The sequence below is a fragment of the Mesoplodon mirus genome (assembly GCF_964341445.2).
Source record: "Mesoplodon mirus genome assembly, chromosome: 4".
Taxonomy (NCBI): Eukaryota; Metazoa; Chordata; class Mammalia; order Artiodactyla; family Ziphiidae; genus Mesoplodon; species Mesoplodon mirus.
The window spans coordinates 43,017,797-43,040,461 of record NC_138979.1 but is presented as its reverse complement, the minus strand read 5'-3'; the positions used below and the strand labels follow the sequence as shown (position 1 = coordinate 43,040,461).

Here is a 22,665-nt window from a genome sequence, read left to right as displayed (position 1 = left end):
ACAATCTAATCTCAAAGCAAATTCATATTTGCCTATGCAAGCCTATATTTTTATCCTGCTCAAATGGTACACTATTTTGACTTTTGAAATTATTAATTTTTTTTTTTTTTTTTTTTTTTTTTGTGGTACGCAGGCTTCTCACTGTTGTGGCCTCTCCCGCCACGGAGCACATGCTCCAGACGCGCAGGCTCAGCGGCCATGGCTCACGGGCCCAGCCGCTCCGCAGCATGTGGGATCCTCCCGGACCGGGGCACGAACCCATGTCCCCTGCATCGGCAGGTGGACTCCCAACCACTGCGCCACCAGGGAAGCCCGAAATTATTAAATACTGACATTGTCCTAGAACATATGCATTACTTTGCATAGTGAATAAAATCATATTTTCACCTGCAGAGAGATAGCCCCAATTCCTCACTCCCCACAGGAATTATGTAGCTACAGTAGGAGACCGACCTGCTTCTTTTGTGTTGGTCTTAGCCTGGATTCTCATAATCTGCTCCAAAGTAGGGCAGTATCAGAAATCTAGGCTGCTTTGTCATATTTTTTTCTCCATTTAACTGTTTATTGCAAGGGCAATCATTAGATTGTAAACTCTTTGACTTGGAGGTGTCTTCCAAGTCTTTTGTAACCTTCTTTTGTAGGTGATGATAGCATACTGTAGATGTGCAATGAATGATTTCACCAAATTAGTCTTAGAGTGCTTGACTTCACTGGGCCGTCACTTCTAAGCTTGTTGTGTTCAGAAGCCAAAAATACGGACTTTTAGTGTTCTTCTCCTGCAAGTTCTTACTGCTTTTAGACCTCTGTTTATCCCTAGTGGCCTGATAGCTATTGTACCAAGTTTTTAGAGTTGGAAGTTTAATGAATTTTAAGCTTCTCTCTCTATGTCATGCCTTGAAATTGGAAGAACTGAGTAGAGAAAGAAGGGTTGGGGACCATGAAGAGCTTTCCTGCTTAGTAAGAGAACTCCTTCTGACAGGTATCTGTGGTAGGCTGAGTTATGGCTCCCCAAAAATGTCCATGTCCTAATCCCCGGACTCTGTGGATATTACCTTGTATGGCAAACAAACAACCAAAAAATTCCAAGACTTTGCAGGTATGATTGAGGATTTTTAAATGGGGAGATTATTCTGGATTATCTGAGTGGGACCTAAATGCAATTCCATGCATCCTTAGAATAGGATAACAGGAGATGTGACACGTAGGAGAGAAGGCAATATGACTATGGAGGCAGAGACTGGAGTGATGTGGCCACAAACCAAGAGGTGCCAGCGGCCACTAGAAGCTGCAAGAGGCAAGAAACAGGTTGTCCTACTGTCTCTGGAGGGAGCACAGCCCTGCTGGCATCTTTATTCAACCCAGTGAAACTGGTGAACTTCTGGCCTCCAGGAATGTGAAAGAATAAATTTCTGTTGTTTTAAGCCATCAGGCTGTGTGGTAATTTGTTACAGCAGTTACAGGAAACGAATACAGTATCCTATATCTCAAATGTTTCTATATTTTCTTTTTACTGCTCCCCTTCTTTAGCCTATATGTATGTATATATCCCATTTTGTTCTTTCTTTTCTTCCTGACAGATTTTTTCCTGTGGGTGTCCCTAAGAAAACAACTTTTCATACCCTTTTCAATTACTTAGATGTTGGGTTTCAAAACAATTTAATAAACATTTAGGGACCATCCACTGTGCCTCTAACATTGTTTAGAGACTATGGGGGGACATAAAGAATAAACATAAACTCCACCCTCAAGTATCTGTAAATTAATTAAGAAACAATTTACATAATGTTATGACCCAATGTGTGCTAAAGTGCAAAGATAAATACCAAAGACAGGAAGTGCTGTAGAAATTCAGAAAAGTGAGTAAACTGTGAGGGGTATGGAGTAAATTGGGTGGGTTTTATTGAATAGGTGGATTTTGAAGGCCGGCATTTGGACAAAAGGAGAGGAGTTTAGATTTCATCCTCTGGGCAGTGGTAATTCATCAAGAATTGCATCCCCACTGTTATTTCTTTTTGCAGTATGAAAGTAATCTAGGCTTTTCTTAAAACATTTCAGTGATATAAAAATTAGAATGTAAACATATCCCTATAATTCCACTACTCCTGGAGAAAAGCTTTGCTATCAACTTGACATATATTCTTCCAGATTTTTTTCTGTACATATGGTAATCTTGCTTATATAATTATTGCAGAAATGGGATCATGCTGTAAATATTCTTTTGCCACCTGCCATTAAAGACTTTTGAGCAAAATGAAAAGGAAAATCATATTGTAAGATGATTAATCTTTTGGCAACATGCATGTAGATCTCCCTAATCTGTTCTAATTACAGTATGGACTGGACTTAGGGGAGAAATGGAAACAGAGAGAGAGAGAGTGAGAGAGAGAGAGAAGCTAATGGCTGTTACAATAATGTGAGCAAAAAAAATTAGGGTAATGGCTATGGCAGTAATTGACAAAGTAAGAGATTGGGAAATTTTTCTGTTAAGAGTTAGGAGATATATATATATATATATATATATATATATATATATATATATATATATATATATATTTCCAGATCTTGGGCCACATAAATAAAAACTAACTGCTCCTTTTAGCTTTGAGAGAGGGAAAAAGATGAAAGATTCCATTTATCCACATTTTAAGTTAGTCACATGCTCTGACTGTAGTAATAGCAATCCCAAAGGGAAGAAATTGCTTTCTAAGCAGTGACAGCAGGGTTATGTATTTTATACATAATGATGTCTTTTGTGATTATGAAAGCATTATATAATTATAAAAGCATTTGTAGAAAACATGGAAAATATTGAAAAGTAAAACAAAGAATAAAATCACCCAGAACCCCATCACTCAGCTATAACCACCATGTACATTTTGGCGTATTTTCTTTCAGACATTTTCCTGTGCAAAGGAATGCACGTAAATGAAATTGAGATAATAATACAGGATACTTCTTTGAAACATACAATTTTTACTTGGCACTGTGTCATAAGCATCCTCCCATGTCTTTAAATATTCTTTTAAAAATCTTTGTTTTGTCAAATTGGCATTTTTATTCACTTTTTTTGTGGATTACAACAGTGGTGCAATTTTGTTGTAAAAAATGCAAACAAACACAGAAGTAAGTAAGGCAGAACATGAAAGTCTTCTCATAATCTTACCTCCGAGGGGTATAGAGATGTGCTGGAGTCTGCTCACACTGGCTCATTAAGCTAATTGTGTGCATACATCAAGAGCTTGAAATCAGCCACGGCAGGAGTACTTAACGCTGTGAAGATCGGCAAACACCACCTATCAACGATTTTTTTCCCCCCTGGAAAACTGGTTGTTAAACTTTTACCAGAACATCACTATGCTGTATCCTCCTAGTCATTTTCTGTATATTTAAATATTTATTTACATAAACATAGAAAACATCCAATTTTCTTTTTTCCCCCAGCTTTATTGATATATAATTGATATATAACATGTAAGTTTAAACTGTATAAAGCAGTAATTTAGTACATGTGTATATTTCAAAATGACTACCACAGTAATATTAGTTAACACATCCATCACCTCAAATAGTTACAATTTGTGTGTGTGCGTGTGTGTGTGTGTGTGTTTGGTAAGCACGCTTAAGATTTACTCTCTTTGCAGTTTTGAAATATACAATATGGTATTGTTAACTGTGATCACCATGGGGTACATTACATACTCAGGACTTAACAAGTGGAATTTTGTACTTTTGACCATTCTCAACCACTCTCTCCTTGCTGTGTCCCCTCACCCCCAACCCTGGCAACCATCAATCTACTCTCTATGAGTTCAGGGTTTTTTTAGATTCCACATATAAGGAAGATCACACAGTATTTATCTTTCTCTGTCTGTCTTATCTCACTTGCATAATGCCCTCAAGTTTCATCCAAGTTGTCTATAGCAGGATTTGCTTCTTTTTTTATAACTAAATAATATTCCATTGTGCATTTTTCCACATTTTCTTTATCCATTCATCCATTGATGAACACTTAGGTTGTTCCATGTCTTGGCTATTGTAAATACTGTTGCAGTGAATATGGGGGTACAGATATCTCTTTGAGATAGTGATTTCACTTCCTTCAGATACACACCCAGAAGTGGAATTGCTGGATCATATGGTAGTTTTATTTTAATTTTTTTGAGGCACCTCCATACTGTAGAAAACATCCAATTTTCTCATTGGCTTTGGCAATCCAACAATATATTATTCCCCTCTACTTCAAAACACATTCATCTACCTAATCCTTGCTACTTAGCACTTCACTCTGTGACTGCATTATAACTTATTTGAACAATTCTCCATTGATGGGTGTTTTGATTGGTTCCAACTTCTGGCTATTATAAACAAAGTTTCAGTGAATATTTTGTCCATATATATCTGCATATTTGTCAAATTATTTTCTTGGGATAAATTTCTAGGCAGGAGATGTTGAATCAAAGAGTATTCCACAATTTAGATAGATGATACCAAAGTCCCTTTAAACGGTTTCTTATTTTTATACTCCCTTCACTGGTGTATGACAATGCCCTGAAAAACATAATTTAAATGATTGCATAGTATTTCAGTTTATAAATGTCTGATAATTTATTTGATCAATTTCTTACTATGTTGTTTACAGTATTTCTCATTTCTATAAACAGTGTTAATAACAAACACCCTTGAAAATCTTCAGGTGAATCTCTTATTTTCCTAAGATAAATTCTTTGATATGGAAGAACTACAGAGTCAAAGGTAAGAATATTTTTATGACATTTTTGTACATATTATTAGCTTCAGGTCAGTATTTAGTACTTAAGGTTTTTTTTTTTTTAAAGAATTTACTTGATGCTAAATAGAAAAAATATTTTTTTCTAATGACTAATATTGTTTTTGGAAATAAAGTCTTATGACTCTTAAATAACCTTTAGGCTATTTTCCATTTAATTACTTCTTTGGAATTTTAGGCTCAGGATTCTACCCTATTCCCCCATCCAAATTTTGTTTCTGTGTTAAGTAGCAGATAAAAAGTATAACATATACATGTGTGTTTGCATGTTGGAAAGTTAAATGTATCCATACATATATATGAATCATTTTTTTAAATTAATTAATTAATTAGCTTTTGGCTGCTTTGGGTCTTCCGGGCTTTCTCTAGCTGCGGTGGGCGCTACTCTTTGTTGTGGTGCACAGGCCTCTCATCGTGGTGGCTTCTTTTGTTGTGGAGCACAGGTTCTAGGCACACGGGTTACAGTAGTTGTGGCACGCGGGCTCAGTAGTTGTGGCTCGGGATCTCTAGAGTGCAGGCTCAGTAGTTGTGGTGCATGGGCTTAGCTGCTCTGCGGCATGTGGGATCTTCCCAGACCAGGGCTCAAACCCGTGTCCCCTGCACTGGCAGGCAGATTCCCAACCACTGCGCCACTAAGGAAGTCCCTATATGAATCATTATTAACCTTACATAGTCGCACCCATTTAAGGTATGGGATTAACCCTACCTGTCATTTCCTTAATGAGTAAGGAAATAAATTGCAGTCAAAGAAATGAAATCTTCACTGGACTCTTTAGGGAAATTTCATATTATGAAACCCAAGAAAAAAATCTAAATTTTCCCAGAAGGTAACAGTTACTTTATTTAAATGTATCACTTTATCAGTAGATACATAAAAATCAGAGTGCCTATAGCTGAAAAATATTTCCTTAATGTTTGCCAGTCTTAAAAGTACTGCTTTTTTTTTTAATTGGGAAAAAAGAGAAAACAAATGGATAAATATTTCTAAATATTTTTATAAGAAGTGTTTTGATTACTATCTAAAGTTAGTGTTTTTCAAATCTCTCCTTCACACCCCAAGTCAATTTTTTGTTAGGGAAAAATTGGTGAGGGTATATGTGGGGGGGTGTGTCTCATTCTGCAGAAGGAGGTCTCTTCAGGGTATACCATCACCACCTTGTGGCCTTTTGCCATATTACTGTTAAGGGGTTTAACACCATAATGCTCTTTTGCAATTGCAAGCATGAAATGCAGTGTATCTCCTTTTGGTAATCCTTCTCTGGATTAGATGAAATAAACTGAGGGCCAGAAACTGCCTGCATGTAGGGTTCCCACCCTATGGTGAGATGATATCCCTGCATTTATGTTGTTTTCACTTGGTGCTAAAACAACCAGTTGAGTAAGGAAATCTAGTGAAGAGATGTAAGGAGCAGTTTTACTGTAAAGTGAAATGTTCAGTTATCTTTTGTGTTTTGTGTTTGCCGAATCTGTTTTAGTGATTCCTTCTGATTTGTAAAAATATTGGTTGGCACGGGAGCCTGTAAATCTCCTTTTTTCTCTGTTTCTTTGGTTATATTGTTGGAGTGTTTTCCCATTTTCATTTCAATATTCCCCCCTGCCTTTAGTAGTATTTTATTATGTTCTTTTTTAAAAAATGTTTTTTTTCATGCTCTTCTCTTGTAGATGATTCCTCCTTTCCCTTTGTCTCATTAATATATTTTTCCTTCTTTTCTCTCCTTCCTCATCCTTCTCATTTTCAGTTTCTTTGGTATCCTTGATGCAGATCACTTTACTTATTCAGCGGCCTGTACTAACATCCACATCCACAATGCCCCCTCCCCCACTTGTGTCCTCCTTTCTTTGTTCCTTCTAATTCCTTCCCCCAGTAGCTGATGTTCCGGCACTGATCTCATCTGGTCTGCGGCTTAGGTCTTTTAAGGACACGGCTTCCTGGTAACCCTTAAACTTCCGGGAGGAACCTAAATCCTACCTATTCAAGGAAGCCAGTGCCTAAACCTAACCCTAATTCAAGAGAAAAGGTTTCAAAAGGACAACCTTAGCTTCAGTCTTAAGAAATAATTACTGACTCATTATCTTTCTTGTTCTTTTTTCTCAACACAAGTGCCAATTTTCATAGGAAGCATACTGGGACATTTTCCAAGCTCATATTTGCCTGTCCAAACTCTCATTTGCGTAGGGAACAGTTATTCACTAGTGCTTTGGAGTTGACATTAGAATCTTATAAAAGTGAGTTAGATTAATGATAGTGAAAAGAAAAAGATTGGCAAAAGGCCGTGCTATCATTTTGAAAAACAGCTGAAATTGTATTGTGAGATGTATATTTCTGTCTTTTCTTGTCTCATCTTCCACCAAAATGCAATCTTCTGAGAACAGACACTTGGTCTATTTTGTTCTCTGTTGTATCTCCAGTGCTTAGAATAGCTTCTGGCACAGAGAAGGCACTTAAATCCTTATCGGATGAGTGAATGTATCAGGTATTCTCTTAGTTTTGTTTCCATCTCAGTCTGTTCTCTCACGGAGACTTCTGTCCTCTTGTTCCAATCTGGACCAGCATCCCTCTAGGCCTGCAGACCTAACTATCATCTTTGTAATTCCTTTTGCCTGTGGCCAATCTTGGGTTTCCTGCCTCTAAACCTTTTCTATTCCTTGGTTTAGTCCTTCTTTTTTGGTGGACCACATTCATCAATTGTACAATTTTTGAATAACTCTTCCAATTGCTATTGCTGTGTAACAAACCACCTCAAAACTTAGTGGCACTCTTCCACAACACTTATTTATTATCTCCTGGTTTCTGTGAGATAGGAATGCAGGAAAGGCTCAGCTGGGCACTGGTGGCCTGCAGACTGGAGCTGGAACTGCAGGAGGTCTACAGAAGCTGAGGGCTGGTTATACATCTCTATGTAGTTTGTCTGCATGGGCTAGTTGGGCTTCTTCACAGCATGGCAGCCTCAGGACTGTTGGAGCGCTTACATACAGGCTGGCTTCCACTGAATCTCATTATTCTTCCCTAGTACTAAATGATAGCTTGGGGAGAATAACATTCTAGAATGGATTATTTTCCTTCAGGATTTCATAAGCAATTCTCCATTGTTTTATAACTTTCAGAATTGTGGAATGTCATTTTAATTCCAGATCCTTTATATGTCAGCTGATTTTTCTCTTTACAAGTGTTTAGAATAATCTCTTTATCCCCAGTGTTCTGGAACTTCATGTGAATCAAGGAATAGATTTGATAAACGAACTGAAGTCTTGCTTGGTTGAATTTTAAGTTCCACTCAATTTTATGTCGATAACTGGGTTTCCTCCCATTACTTCATTATTCTAGCTTGAATCATTCTGTCTGTCTTAGTCTATTCTCACTATTAATAACAAAATACCAAGACTGGGTAGCTTATAAATAACAGAAATTTATTTCTCACAGTTCTAGAGGCTGAGAGGTTCCAAGATCAAATAGCCAACATGATTGCATTCTGGTGAGAGCCCTCTTCCTGGTTCATAGCCAGAGACTTCTCACTGTGTCCTCACATGGTAAGAAAGGGCTGAAGAGCTCTGTGGGGTCTTTTAAAAATAAGACTACTAATCCTTTTTAAATTACCTAATCACCTCCTAAAGGCCCCACCTCCTAATACCATCACTTGAGCATTAGGATTTCAACATGAACTTTGGGGGACACAAACATTCAGAACATAGTACTAAGAAACCTTTCTTGACTAACTTCCAGGGATATTAATCATTTTCTGTTTCCTATTCTTCAGCACATGAATATAGTTTATAATTTATTTCTAAAACTTTAATTCTTCAGATGTTTTAGAGATTTGTTTCATTTCCCCCAGGCTCTTCTGTATATATGAAAAAAATCATGTTTGCTATTATTTTTATATCCCTATAGCACCCATTGCAGGGACTCAGTTAAGGCAGATGATAAGTGAATGCTCTGCATCTTCCAAGAAATGAGCTGCCCCGTTTTTCACTTACTGCTCTAGAGAAAGACCTCAGGACTTCTCCTTCTCTTTAGTTCAGATCAATCTGCCCCTTCTAAAAGCTAGCTCCTTCCACAAAGTACTCAGAAATAAGCCACATGATCCTCCCATGGAGTAGCAGTTTACCATAAATGGAGTGAATTTGCAGTTAATGTATTGTTTAATCAAGCTGTTGTTTTTCCTCTAAGTCTTTAAGATGTTATACAAATTTTTAAAACATATATTCCTGTTTTAAAACTTGGTGTAAGCATAGATTTCAGAAAATTTAAAGATATTTAGTTACCTTATAAAAGTGTTTGTACACTAATTGTGTCATGTTATATTCTATTGTGTTAATCAACCTAGTTGAATCTTTGTTCTTTGACTGGGGGTATTGATCACTATTTTGAGGATCTTATGAAGGCAGAACATTGGAAAAAGACAAACTCTCAAAAACTGGGAAAAATGATAAAGCTACCCTGGGGATGTTTTATCCAGTTACACACATAACAGATGAAATTCTCCATCCCTGAGAGCAAAGCATGAGATTATCTTAATACCCAAAGTTAAATTAGTAGAACACAAACCCAATAGGATAAACTTCTCCATCTCTGGTAGTAAATGAAAAGGTGATTTTAACACTCTAAACATCAATGATAGTGATCTGGGTGTAACCTCAAGCAAGCAGTACCAGAAAATGATTGTGATTGATTCAGCTGAAATCTAATTGAATGTATTATATCCTGTCTGAAGAAAGACAACTTGAAGAGCAGTGGTCAGCACAAAGTATAGCAAAAACAAAAACAAAGAACCAGAAGTTATTTGTTTTGCACTATTCATATGGGATAAACACATTAATTCTGCTAGTCAAGAATATGGTTAGGGTGATTCAGCAGGCCTCACTGTAATTCAATTTGTTAAGATTTAATCAATGCCCTTTTTTTTTTTTTTTTTTTTTGGCTGTGTTGGGTCTTTGTTGCCGCGCACAGGCTTTCTCTAGTTGTGGTGAGCGGGGGCTACTCTTCGTTGCAGAGTGCTGGCTTCTCATTGTGGTGGCTTCTCTTGTTGCAGAGCACAGGCTCTAGGCGTGTAGGCTCAGTAGTTGTGGCTCGCGGGCTCTAGAGCACAGGCTCAGTAGTTGTGGTGCACGGGCTTAGTTGCTCCGTGCATGAGGGATCTTCCTGGACCAGGGATTGAACCCGTATCCCCTGCATTGGCAAGCGGATTCTTAACCACTGTGCCACCAGGGAAGTCCTCAATGCACTTTTCAAGGATAGTATTCCAAATGAAAATGAAACTGAATCACAATCAAATAGAATACTTGTTTTTCCAGTATTCCAGAAAGTTTTAACATGATCCCATCTACCTACTCTTACATCATCCACTTTATACACAATAGCTCTAGGATAACATACTCAGTCCCACTTCTTATCCATTCGAACCCTGTCAGTCACTCCTATTTGCAACAAAAATATATCTCATAACCTCCAAACTAAAAATCTACTGTTGCTTGTCCAAGATCAAAACCCTCATATTGAAAACAAACAAACCAACCAACCCTCATGTTGGGCTAATCAGGTAAGATCTTAACGCAGGATGTACATTTAAAAAATTTTTTTATTTATTTTATTTATTTTTGACTGCATTGGGTCTTTGTTGCTGCGCGGGCTTTCTCTAGTTGAGGTGAGCGGGGGCTACTCTTTGTTGCGGTGTGCGGGCTTCTCACTGCAGTGGCTTCTCTTGTTGTGGAGCACAGGCTCTAGGTGCACAGGCTTCAGTAGTTGTGGCTCGCAGGCTGTAGAGTGCAGGCTCAGTAGTTGTGGCGCACGGGCTTAGTTGCTCCGAGGCATGTGGGATCTTCCCAGACCAGGGCTCGAACCTGTGTCCTCTGCATTGGCAGGCGGATTCTTAACCACTGTGCCACCAGGGAAGCCCCAGGATGTACATTTTTGACAACTAAAAATTTAAGCTTCCTAAAAATGACCTAGTTGTTTAACATGTGCAAGTCACTTCATTTCTTTGAGCTTCTATAAAGAAGAGGGTCTATCTAGCACTGACCTATTATGAAAATTCTATTACTGTCAGATTTTATAAGGTACAAGTATAGCCACATTTCCTAGCAAAATTAAACTTTTTCCCGAAAAAATAAACAAGCCAATGGAACCCTCTGAATAGTGTTTCTCTAGCTGCAAGCTGCAATCCATTAGTAAATCACGAAATCAATTTAGTGGATGCACCACCTGCCAGCATTAAAAACAAGCTGAAATAGAATAAAAGAGAATAGGAAATCTCAGACTGCATCTTAGTAATCAGTATTGTTTTGTGAATTATTTCAATTTTATACATAAAAGTGTATACCGGGTTAGGATGGGACAATTTTGATGTTTGAGATACACTGCTCTAAAGCTGTGGTTATTAAAGAGTGGACCGAAGAAGGCCCTTTTGGGTGTACGAGAGGCCCTCCCTTTCCCAATCACATACGTACGTGTGTTAGGTCTGATTTTCTTCATAAGCTTCAACCAAAACCTTTCTCAAAAGATTGAATGTAGAAGCAGGTATGAGAATTCAGCTGTTTTCATTCGAGACAGACCCTAAAGATATTTTCAAAACTAAAACAATCCCACTCTTCAATTTTTTTTTTTTTTTTTTTTTTTTTTTTTGCTTTACACGGGCCTCTCACTGTTGTGGCCTCTCCTGTTGTGGAGCACAGGCTCCGGATGCGCAAGCTCAACGGCCATGGCTCATGGGCGGCATGGGGGATCTTCCCGAACTGGGGCACGAACCCGTGTCCCCTGCATCTGCAGGTGGACGCTCAACCACTGCGCCACCAGGGAAGCCCTTCCACTCTTTACTTTTTTTTTTTGGTTTTGTTTTAGAAAAATACAGTTGGTTAAAATTTTTAAATGCTATTTATGTTAACCTGTTTATTATTTTTAAGCGAGTTTTAAAAATTTCTGCCTTAATTACTATTACAGTAAATAGCAATAGATATAACCCACAGAAACAAAAGCACTTTGGAATTTGCAACAATTTGAGAACCCCTGATCAATACGAAACAAAGGAAACAAAGGACTTCAGGCCTACAAAGCTACAGTAATCAAGACAGTATGGTACTGGCACAAAAACAGAAAGATAGATCAATGGAACAGGATAGAAAGCCCAGAGATAAACCCACGGACATATGGTCACCTTATCTTTGATAAAGGAGGCAGGAATGTACAGTGGAGAAAGGACAGTCTCTTCAATAAGTGGTGCTGGGAAAACTGGATAGGGACATGTAAAAGTATGAGATTAGATCTCTCCCTAACACCATACACAAAAATAAGCTCAAAATGGATTAAAGACCTAAATGTAAGGCCAGACACTATCAAACTCTTAGAGGAAAACATAGGCAGAACACTCTATGACATAAATCACAGCAAGATCCTTTTTGACCCACCTCCTAGAGAAATGGAAATAAAGACAAAAATAAACACATGGGACCTAATGAAACTTAAAAGCTTTTGCACAGCAAAGGAAACCATAAACAAGACCAAAAGACAACCCTCAGAATGGGAGAAAATATTTGCAAATGAAGCAACTGACAAAGGATTAATCTCTAAAATTTATAAGCAGCTCATGCAGCTCAATAACAAAAAAACAAACAACCCAATCCAAAAATGGGCAGAAGACCTAAATAGACATTTCTCCACAGAAGATATACAGACTGCCAACAAACACATGAAAGGATGCTCAACATCTTTACTCATTAGAGAAATGCAAATCAAAACTACAATGAGATATCATCTCACACCAGTCAGAATGGCCATCATCAAAAAATCTAGAAACAATAAATGCTGGAGAGGGTGTGGAAAAAAGGGAACACTCTTGCACTGCTGGTGGCAATGTGAATTGGTACAGCCGCTATGGAGAACGGTATGGAGGTTCCTTAAAAAACTACAAATAGAACTACCATATGACCCAGCAATCCCACTACTGGGCATATACCCTGAGAAAACCATAATTCAAAGAGAGACATGTACCAAAATGTTCATAGCAGCCCTATTTACAATAGCCCGGAGATGGAAACAACCTAAGTGTCCATCATCGGATGAATGGGTAAAGAAGATGTGGCACATATATACAATGGAATATTACCCAGCCATAAAAAGAAATGAAATTGAGCTATTTGTAATGAGGTGGATGGACCTAGAGTCTGTCATACAGAGTGAAGTAAGTCAGAAAGAGAAAGACAAATACTGTATGCTGACACATATATATGGAATTTAAGGAAAAAAAATGTCATGAAGAACATAGGGGTAAGACAGGAATAAAGTCACAGACCTACTAGAGAATGGACTTGAGGATATGGGGAGGGGGAAGGGTAAGCTGTGACAAAGTGAAAGAGCGGCATGGACATATATAGACTACCAAACATAAGGTAGATAGCTAGTGGGAAGCAGCCGCATAGCACAGGGAGATCAGCTCGGTGCTTTGTGACCGCCTGGAGGGGTGGGATAGGGAGGGCGGGAGGGAGACGCAAAAAGGAGGGGATATGGGAACATATGTATATGTATAACTGATTAAATTTGTTATAAAGCAAAAAAATAAAAAATAAATTAAAAAATAAAAAAATAAAATATACATTTTCTGATGAAGTAGGAAATAGAAGTACGAATTCTGATTAAATGTGAAGTTGATGTATCATTAAATATTAGTTACCTGGTAATTAAAAAAAAAAAAAAAAAGGACTTCAGGCCTGACTCCTGGCAGGTTTAACACGGTCCCAGGCCCTCTGGGGAGCCCCCAGCTGCGGCCCGCTACACTGACACCCAGACCGGGTGTACCCCGATGAGAATCCTCGCGAATAAGAACAGATATTGACGAAAGGTCAGGGTTGCTAACGTAAGAGAGCCGACAAGTGCAGGTTCACTGCGCACGCTATACTGTGTAGCTGAAAAGCCGACTTTTAGCGAATCTTTGCGACACTGTCGCGTTTCGATGGTTACGTGCCGTAAAGACAGAGGCGGGGCCGCCCCCGGTGAAGACAGCTGACGTGCGCGGCAATGGCGGATATGGAGGACCTTTTCGGGAGCGACGCCGACAGCGATGCTGAGCGTAAAGGTGGGGTCGGCTGGGCTTGGGTGGAGGCGAGCGTGGAGGGGCTTCTGCGGTGGGAGCTCGACAGCGGTCCAGTTCCGGGTCTGCGAGCGCTCCGGCGCCGCGGGCGAGTGGTGGCTCTTCCTTCACTCCTGCCTCAGCTCCCCCTGCACCCCGGCGGTGCCAGCCTCCCCCCGGAGGGCGGGAATGAAGTGACAGACGCAGAGTGTGTACCTCGAGGTTCTTGGTGTCCATGGAGCAAGCCGTGCCTGGGAGCGTGTGGAGCGAAGGGGGCGCGGGGCAGGGGTGGAGGCCGGGCGAGCCAGCGCAGCCGGAGGAGGAACCTTGGAGTCCTGCTGCTCTCTCCTGCCTTGCACAGGCCAGCGCAGAGTAAGGGCTCTTGTGAATGAATGGAAATTAGGTGTTCGGGAACATGGGGATGGGCTGGGCGAATTTGCAGAGGGGCTCAGAATGCCCTCTTGAATGAAACCAGAGCGTGGCGTGTTGGGGAGTTTGAGATGTCTGGGTGAGGAGATTGGGAAGGATACCGAGGTAGGGCTGCATGTAGGCGTTACACGCAGAAGATAATGTGTCCTCCGAGAGCCTGTGCAGAAACTCTAGAATTTGAGTCGGTGGTATTAGATTGGGGAGCATAGGAGGTCTGTGTTTGGAGAGAAGGGATGAAGGATTTGATGCTGAAATGAATTAGTGAGTGTATGTTTATGGTGCAAGGAAGTCTTTCTGGCACAAAGAATGGGTATTTGAGTTTGAAATATGAATAGGAGATATTTGAAGTCAGAAGGGGCCCAAGACCAAGTTCAGAATTCTTGCGAGTCCCCGGGCTCAAAGTAATGTAGTAATTACTTTTTTCCTTAGCATAGTGCATTATCGTGGTTGTTTTTTTCTTTCTCCAGCTTCAGTTTATTCATACTTTTTAGCACCAGGTGGAAGTCTAGTGTGAGGGCTCTACCAGGATGGACATCCAGAATGTTCTTTCTAGTCAGGATGCCTGGAAGTATAGAGCCCAGTATAATAATTCTTGTTCCACTCACTTTGCTGATGTTTTCCTTTCCCCTTCATCTGTACTTGTCCGTATCCCGTTCACCCTTCAAGGCACAGAACCATGTGAACCCTCCCGTGACTCACTTCCATGAAGTTGTTCATTCAGCATTTATAGATCCCCTGTCATGTTTCAGCTATTTTGCTAGATGTAGGGGATATAATGATGAAAAGATCATCTCCCCCCCTCCCGCCCTCAGCTTATGTCAGTGCTTAATGCATACTTGATAAATAATTGGATGGGTAGAAGCAATAGTAGGGGTACCCTGCAGTGCTTTCGCATTGCAAACTCAGGGTATGGGGAAGTGATGTATGGAGATGGTTGCTTCTCTGGGCTTCAGGTTTTACCTTCTTGTAAGTCTACTGCTGCATTCTTCTCTCTTACCATTAAATTATAGAACTCTCTACGATTTACTTCCAAATCTGTCCTTGAAGGTTGCTGTTGGTCCTGAAGTTAGGATGGATGTGGCAAGGTTAACTCCTGTTATATCATCATATTTAATTATTTCCCTGGGCTAAGACAGATGCAGAAAATAACTACACTTGACAGATTTCTTGGTATAACAGTGGGCAGAATTCCTACCTAGGCCCAGTGTGTTTCTTTCATGTATAAATGTGCCAGGTCTTCTTTAATTTCTTTCAACAATGTTTTGTAGTTTTTATTGTATAAGTCCTGCACTTCCTAGGTTAAATTTATTCCTAAGTATTTCATTTTGGATACTGTTGCAAGTGGAATTGTTTTCTTAATTTCATCTTTGGATTGTTCATTGCTAGTGTGTAGAAATACAGCTGATTTTTGTTTGCTAATTTTGTATCCTGCAACCCTGTGTAATATATTTGCTCTAATAGTTGTTTGGGGTGTGTGTGTATTCTTTAGAATTTTCTACATATAAGATCATGTCATCTGTGAGTAGAGATGGTTTTACTTCTTCCTCTCCAATTTGGATGCCTTTTGTTTCTTTTTCTTGATTAATTACCCCAGCTAGAACTTTCTGTATAATGTTGAATAGAAGGGTGAGAGTGGACATCTTTGTCTTTTTCCTAATCTTTGGGAAAAAGCATCTGTTTCTTTACCACTACATATGATGTTAGCTGTGGGTTTTTGTAGATGCCCTTTATTACGTTGAGATAATTACCTTCGATTCCTAGTTTGTTGAATAGTTTTATCATGAAAGGGTGTTGAATCTTGTCAAATGTCTCTTCTGCATCAATTACGATGATCAAAATTTTTTCCTTTATTAATATTGTGTTTCATTTTGATTTTTAGATGTTGAATCAGTCTTGTATTCCTAGGGTAAATTCCACTTGGTCATGGTGTATATCCTTTTAATATGTTGTTGGATTTGGTTTGCTAGTATTTTGATACTATTTTTGCATACATATTTATGAGGGATATTGGTCTGTGGTTTTCCTTTTTTGTGATTTTCCGTCTGGCTTTGGTATTGGGGTAATGCTGGCTTAGAATGTGTTAGGAAGTGTTCCCTTTACTCAAGTTTTTGGAAGAGTTTGAGAAGGATAGGTATTAATTCTTCTCTAAATGTTTGATAGGATTCACCAGTGAAGCCATCTTGTCCTGGCTTTTCTTTGTTGGAAACTTTTTGATTACTGATTCAAACTCTACTTGTTATAGGTCTATTCAGATTTTGTTTCATTTTGAGTCAGTTTTGGTAGATTGTGTATTTCTAGGAATTAATCCATTTCATCTAAATTATCTAACTTGTTGGTATACAGTTGTTTATAGTGTTCTCTTTTAGTCTTATTTTCTGAAAAATTAGTAGTAAAATCCCCATTTCCATTCCTGATTTTAGTAACTTGAGGGTTTTTTTCCCCTTGGTCAGCCTAGCTAAAGGTGTGTCAATCTTAAGTTTTTAAAGAATGAACTTTTGGTTTCATTGATTCTATTATTTTTTCTGTTCTTTATTTTATTTATTTCTGCTCTAATCTTTACTATTATTTTTTCCTTCTGCTTGCTTTGGGTATAGTTTTCTTTTTCTAGTTCCTTAAAGTGAAAGTTTAGATTATCAGTTTGAGTTTTGTTTTGTTTTTTAATATATGTGTTTACAGCTACAAATTTCCCTTTTTTTAAAATTAATTTAGTTGTTTATTTATTTATTTATGGCTGCGTTGGATCTTCGTTGCTGCGCGCAGGCTTTCTTTAGTTGCGGCGGGCGGGGGCTACTCTTCGTTGCGGTGCACGGGCTTCTCATTGCGGTGGCTTCTCTTGTTGCGGAGCATGGGCTCTAGGTGCGCGGCTTCATTAGTTGTGGCTTGCGGGCTCTAGAGCACAGCCTTAGTAGTTGTGGCATATGGGCTTAGTTGCTCCGCAGCATGTGGGATCTTCCCGGACCAGGGATCGAACCCGTGTCCCCTGCATCGGCATGTGGATTCTTAACCATTGTGCCACCAGGGAAGCCCTACAAATTTCCTTTTTAGCACTGCTTTCCCTGCATCCCTTAAGTATTGGTAGGCTTTGTTATCATTTTCATTCATGTCAAAATATTTTCTAATTTCCCTTGTGATTTCTTCTTTGCACCATTGATTGTTTGAGTGCATTGTTTAATTTCCACATATTTGTGAATTTTCCAGATTTTTTTCTGTGATTGATTTCAGTTTTATTCTGTTGTGGTCAGAGAACATACTTTGTATTATTTTAGTCTTTTCAAATTTATTGAGACTTGTTTTGTGTCCTAAAATTATGGTCTGTCTTGGAGAATGTTGCATGTGCAGTTGGGAAGAATGTATATTCTTCTGTTGAGTGGAGAGTTCGACTGATTTCTATTATGTCTGGTTGTTTTATAGCATTGTTCAAGTCCTCTTTTTCCTTACTGCTCTTCTTTTTGTTCTGACCATTATTGAAAGTGGGGTATTTGAAGTTTCCAATTGTTACTGTTGAACTGTCTATTTCTTCCTTAAATTCTGTTGGTGTTTTTATTTTCTTTTGGTGCATATATATATATATATATTTTATTGAAGTGTAGTTGATTTACAATGTTGTGTTAGTTTCTGGTGTACAGCACAGTGATTCAGTTATATATTATACATATATACATATACATATATATTACATATTTTTTTCATATTCTTTTCCATTATGATTTATTACAGGATATTGAATATAGTTCCCTGTGCTATGCAATAGGACCTTGTTGTTTATTCATTCTGTTGGGTTGGCCAAAAAGTTCGTTTGGTTAATGAATACATTTAATAAAGTTCTTGGTGAAAATGGAAAGAGTGTGTTTTGTTTTTACTTAAAACCGAATGAACTTTGTGGCCAACTCAGTGTATATAATAGTTTGCATCTGCTAGTCCCAAACTCTCAATCCAACCCTCTCCCACCCCCACGCCCACTTTGCAACCACAGGTCTGTTCCCTGTGCCTGTGAGTCTTTTTCTGTTTCGTAGATAAGTTCATTTGTGTCATATTTTAGATTCCACACATAAGTGATATCCTATGGTATTTGTCTTTTTCTTTCTGACTTACTTCACTTAGTAGGATTATCTCTAGGTCCATCCACGTAGCTGCAAATGGCATTATTTCATTCTTTTTTTATATTCCATTGTGTGTATATGTGTGTGTATACATATATATGATATTTATGTATATATCATATATATATATATATATATGATATATATATGTATCTCACATCTTCTTTATCCATCCATCTATCTATGGACATTTAGGTTGTTTCCATGTCTTGGCTATTGTGAACAGTGCTGCTATGAACATAGGAGTGCATGTATCTTTTTGAATTATAGTTTTGTCTGGATATTTGCCCAGAAGTAGCATTGCTGGATCATATGGCAACTCTGTTTTTAGTTTTTTGAGGAACCTCCATACTGTTCTCCATAGTGGCTGCACCAATTTACTTTCACACCAACAGTGTAGGAAGGTTTCCTTTCTCCACACCCTCTCCAGCATTTGTTACCTGTAGACTTTTTTTTTTTTTTTTTTTTTTTTTTGCGGTACGCGGGCCTCTCACTGTTGTGGCCTCTCCCGTTGCGGAGCACAGGCTCCGGACGCGCAGACTCAGCGACCATGGCTCACGGGCCTAGCTGCTCCGCGGCATGTGGGATCTTCCCGGACCGGGACACAAACCCGTGTCTCCAGCATCGGCAGGCGGACTCTCAACCACTGCGCCACCAGGGAAGCCCATCTGTAGACTTTTTTAATGATGGCCATTCTGACTGGTGTGACGTGGTACCTCATTGTAGTTTTGATTTGCATTTCTCTAATAATTAGCTATGTTGAGCATCTTTTCATGGTCCTGTTGGCTATCTGTATGTCATCTTTGGAGAAATGTCTGTTTAGATCTTCTGCCCATTTTTTGATTGGGTTGTTTGTTTTTTTGTTATTGAGTTGTATGAGCTATTGGTATATTTTGGAAATTAAGCCCTTGTTGGTCTCATCAATTGCAAATATTTTCTCCCAGTCTGTATGTTGTCTTTTCATTTTGCTTATGGTTTCCTTTGCTGTGCAAAAGCTTGTAAGTTTGATTAGGTCCCATTTGTTTATTTTTGCTTTTATTTCTATTGCCTTGGTATACTGACCTAAGAAAACATTGGTACGATTTATGTCAGAATTTTTTGCCTGTGTTCTCTTCTAGGAGTTTTATGGTGTCATGTCTTATGTTTAAGTCTTTAAGCCATTTTGAGTTTATTTTTGTGTATGGTGTCAGGGTGTGTTGTAACTTCATTGATTTACATGCAGGTGCATATATGTTTTAAATTATTATATCTTCATGTTAGATTGACCCTTTTATCATTTTATGATGTCCTTTTTTGTCTTTTCTAACAATTTTTCTTAAGACTTATTTTGCCTGATATTAGTATAACTACTGTGCTTTTTGGTTGCTGTTTACATGGAATATCTTTTTCCATTTTTTTCACTTTCAACCTATACGTGTTGTATTGGTTCTAAAGAGACTGTCCTGTAGACAGCATATAGATGGATCTTTTTTTTTAATTATTTATTTATTTTTGGCTGCGTTGGGTCTTTGTTGGTGCATGCGGGCTTTCTCTAGTTGCAGGGAGCAGGGGCTATTCTTTGTTGCAGTGCGTGGGCTTCTCGTGGTGGCTTCTCTTGTTGCAGAGCACAGGCTCTAGGCACACGGGCTTCAGTAGCAGTGGCTTGTGGGCTTTAGAGCACAGGCTCAGTAGTTGTGGTGCACGGGCTTAGTTGCTCTGCGGCATGTGGGATCTCCCCGGACCAGGGCTCGAACCTGCGTCCCCTGCATTGGCAGGCGGATTCTTAACCACTGCGCCACCAGGGAAGTCCCAGGATGGATCATTTTTAAAATTCATCCTACCAGTTTCTGCCTTTTCATGGGAGAAGTTGATTTATTTACATTTAAAGTAATTACCAGTAAGGAAGGACTTCTGCCATTTTGATATTTATTTTCTATGTCATGTCTTTTTTGTTCCTCAATTCTTATTACTGTCTTCCTTTATGACTGCTTTTTCTGTAGTGTACTGTTGTGATTCCCTTCTTGTTTCTTTGTCTGTATATTTTTAGTTTTAGTAACTTTCTTAATGGTTACTCTGGTGACTACAATTAATCTTAATTTCTAACAATCTAGTTTGTATTAATACCAACTTAGTTTCAATAGTATACAAAAACTTTTTGTCTATATAGCTCCGTCCTCTCACCTTTTTATTGTTGTCACAAGTTACATCTTTATACACTGCCCAGTGATGTAGATTTATAATTATTGTTTTATACAATTGTCTTTTAAATTAAATCTTATGAAAAAAGAGGAGTCACTAACTAGAAATACATTAATACTGACCTTTATACTCACCTGTTCAGTTACCTTTACTGGTGTTCTTTATTTCTTCTTGTGGATTCAAGTTACTGCCCATTGTCCTTTCATTTCATCCTGAAGGACTCCCTTTAGCATTTCTTGTAGGGCACTGGCAACAAACTCTAAATTTGTTTTTATTGAGGTGAGATTTACATAACATAAAATTTACCATCTTATTTTATTTTTATTAAGGTATAATTGACATACAACATTAGTTCCATGTGTACAACATAATGATTTGATATTTATATATATTGTGAAATGATCACCACAGTAAGTCTAGTTAACATTTGTCACCATACCTTGTTACAGAATTTATCTTACTGTGATGAGAACTGTTAAAATCTACTCTCTTAGCAACTTTCAAATATGCAATACAGTCTATTAACTGTAGTCACCATGCTGTATATTACATCCCCATGACTTATTTTTTTTATAACTGGAAGTTTGTATCTTCTGGCTCCCTTCACCCATTTTGCCCACCTCTCCCCCTTCCCTCAGTCTCTAACAACCACCAATTTATTCTCCGTATCTATGAGCTTTGTGTTTTTGTTTTTTTAGATCCCAAATATAAGTGATATCATACATACAGTATTTGTCTTTCTCTGTCTGCTTATTTTACCTAGCATAATGCCCTCAAGATCCATCCATGTTGTTGTAAATAGCAAGATTTCCTTCCTTTTTTCTTTGGCTGTGCCACGTGGCTTATGGGATCTTAGTTCCCCGAACCCGGGGCCCCTGCCACGGAAGCGCCCAGTCCTAACCACTGGACCGCCAGGGAATTCCCAAGATTTCCTTCTTTTTTATGGTTGAATAATATTCCATTATATATATATGTCATATTTACAGTGGCATGAATAGTATTTTATTGTATATATACACCACATTTTCTTTGTCCATTTATCTCTAGATGCACACTTAGGTTGTTTCCATATCTTGGCTATTGTAAATAATGCTGCAGTGAACATAGACATGCATATATCTTTTCAAATTAGTATTTCTGTGTTCTTTGGGTAGATACCCAGAAGTGGAATAGCTGGATCATATAGTAGTTCTGTTCTTTTTCTGAAACATTTTCATAATGTTTTCCATAGTGACTGCAGCACTTTACAGACCTACCAACAATTACAAGTGTTCCCTTTTCTCCACATCCTCTCCAACACTTGTTACTTCTTGTCTTTTTGAAAATAGCCATTCTAACTGTGGTTTTGATTTTCATTTCTCTGATTAGTGATGTTGAGCATCTTTTTATGTACCTGTTGGCCATCTGTCTCTTTCAGGAAAGTGTCTATTCAGGTCTTCTGCCCATTTTTTAATTGTATTGTTTGTTTGTTTGCTATTGAGTAGTATGAGTTCTTTACATATTTTGGATATTAACCCTTTATCAGATATATGATTTGCAAATATTTTATCCCATTCAGTAGGTTACCTTTTCATTTTGTTGATGGCTTCCTTTGTCGTATAGAAGCTTTTTAGTTTGATGTGTCACACTTGTTTATTTTTGCTTTAGTTGCCTTTGCTTTTGGTGTCAAGTCCAAAAAATGATAACCAAGACCATGTCAAGGAGCTTACTGCCTGTTTTCTTCTAGGAGTTTTATGGTTTCAGGTCTAAAATTTAAGTCTAATCCATTTAGAGTTAAATTTGGTATATGGTGTAAGATAGTGGTCCAGTTTCATTCTTTTGCATGTTGCTGTCCAGTTTTCCCAACACCATTTATTGAAGAGACTATCCTTTCCCCATTGTGTATTCTTGGCTTGGTTCCTTTGTTTTAAGTTAATTGACCATATATGTGTGGGTTTATTTCTGAGCTCTTTATTCTGTTCCATTGATTTATGTGTCTGTAATACAGTTTGAAATCAAGGGCATGATGCCTCCAGCTGTATTCTTTTATCTCAAGATTGCTTTGGCTATTTGGGGTTTTTTTGTTGTTGTTCCATACAAATTTTAGAGTTCTTTGTTCTATTTCTGTGAAAAAATG

General features: G+C 38.3%; 1 protein-coding gene across 1 annotated transcript in view; it reads left to right on the top strand.

Annotated features, from left to right (window-relative positions):
• The first annotated feature begins 13,760 nt into the window (after nucleotides 1–13,760).
• Nucleotides 13,761–22,665, top strand: part of LEO1 (LEO1 homolog, Paf1/RNA polymerase II complex component) — a 50,734-nt gene continuing 41,829 nt past the window's right edge. Inside the window, exon 1 of the mRNA XM_082618868.1 lies at nucleotides 13,761–13,848. Coding sequence (XP_082474994.1) covers nucleotides 13,791–13,848 — 58 coding nt within the window. The 5' untranslated portion in view covers nucleotides 13,761–13,790. The remainder of the gene's footprint in view (nucleotides 13,849–22,665) is intronic.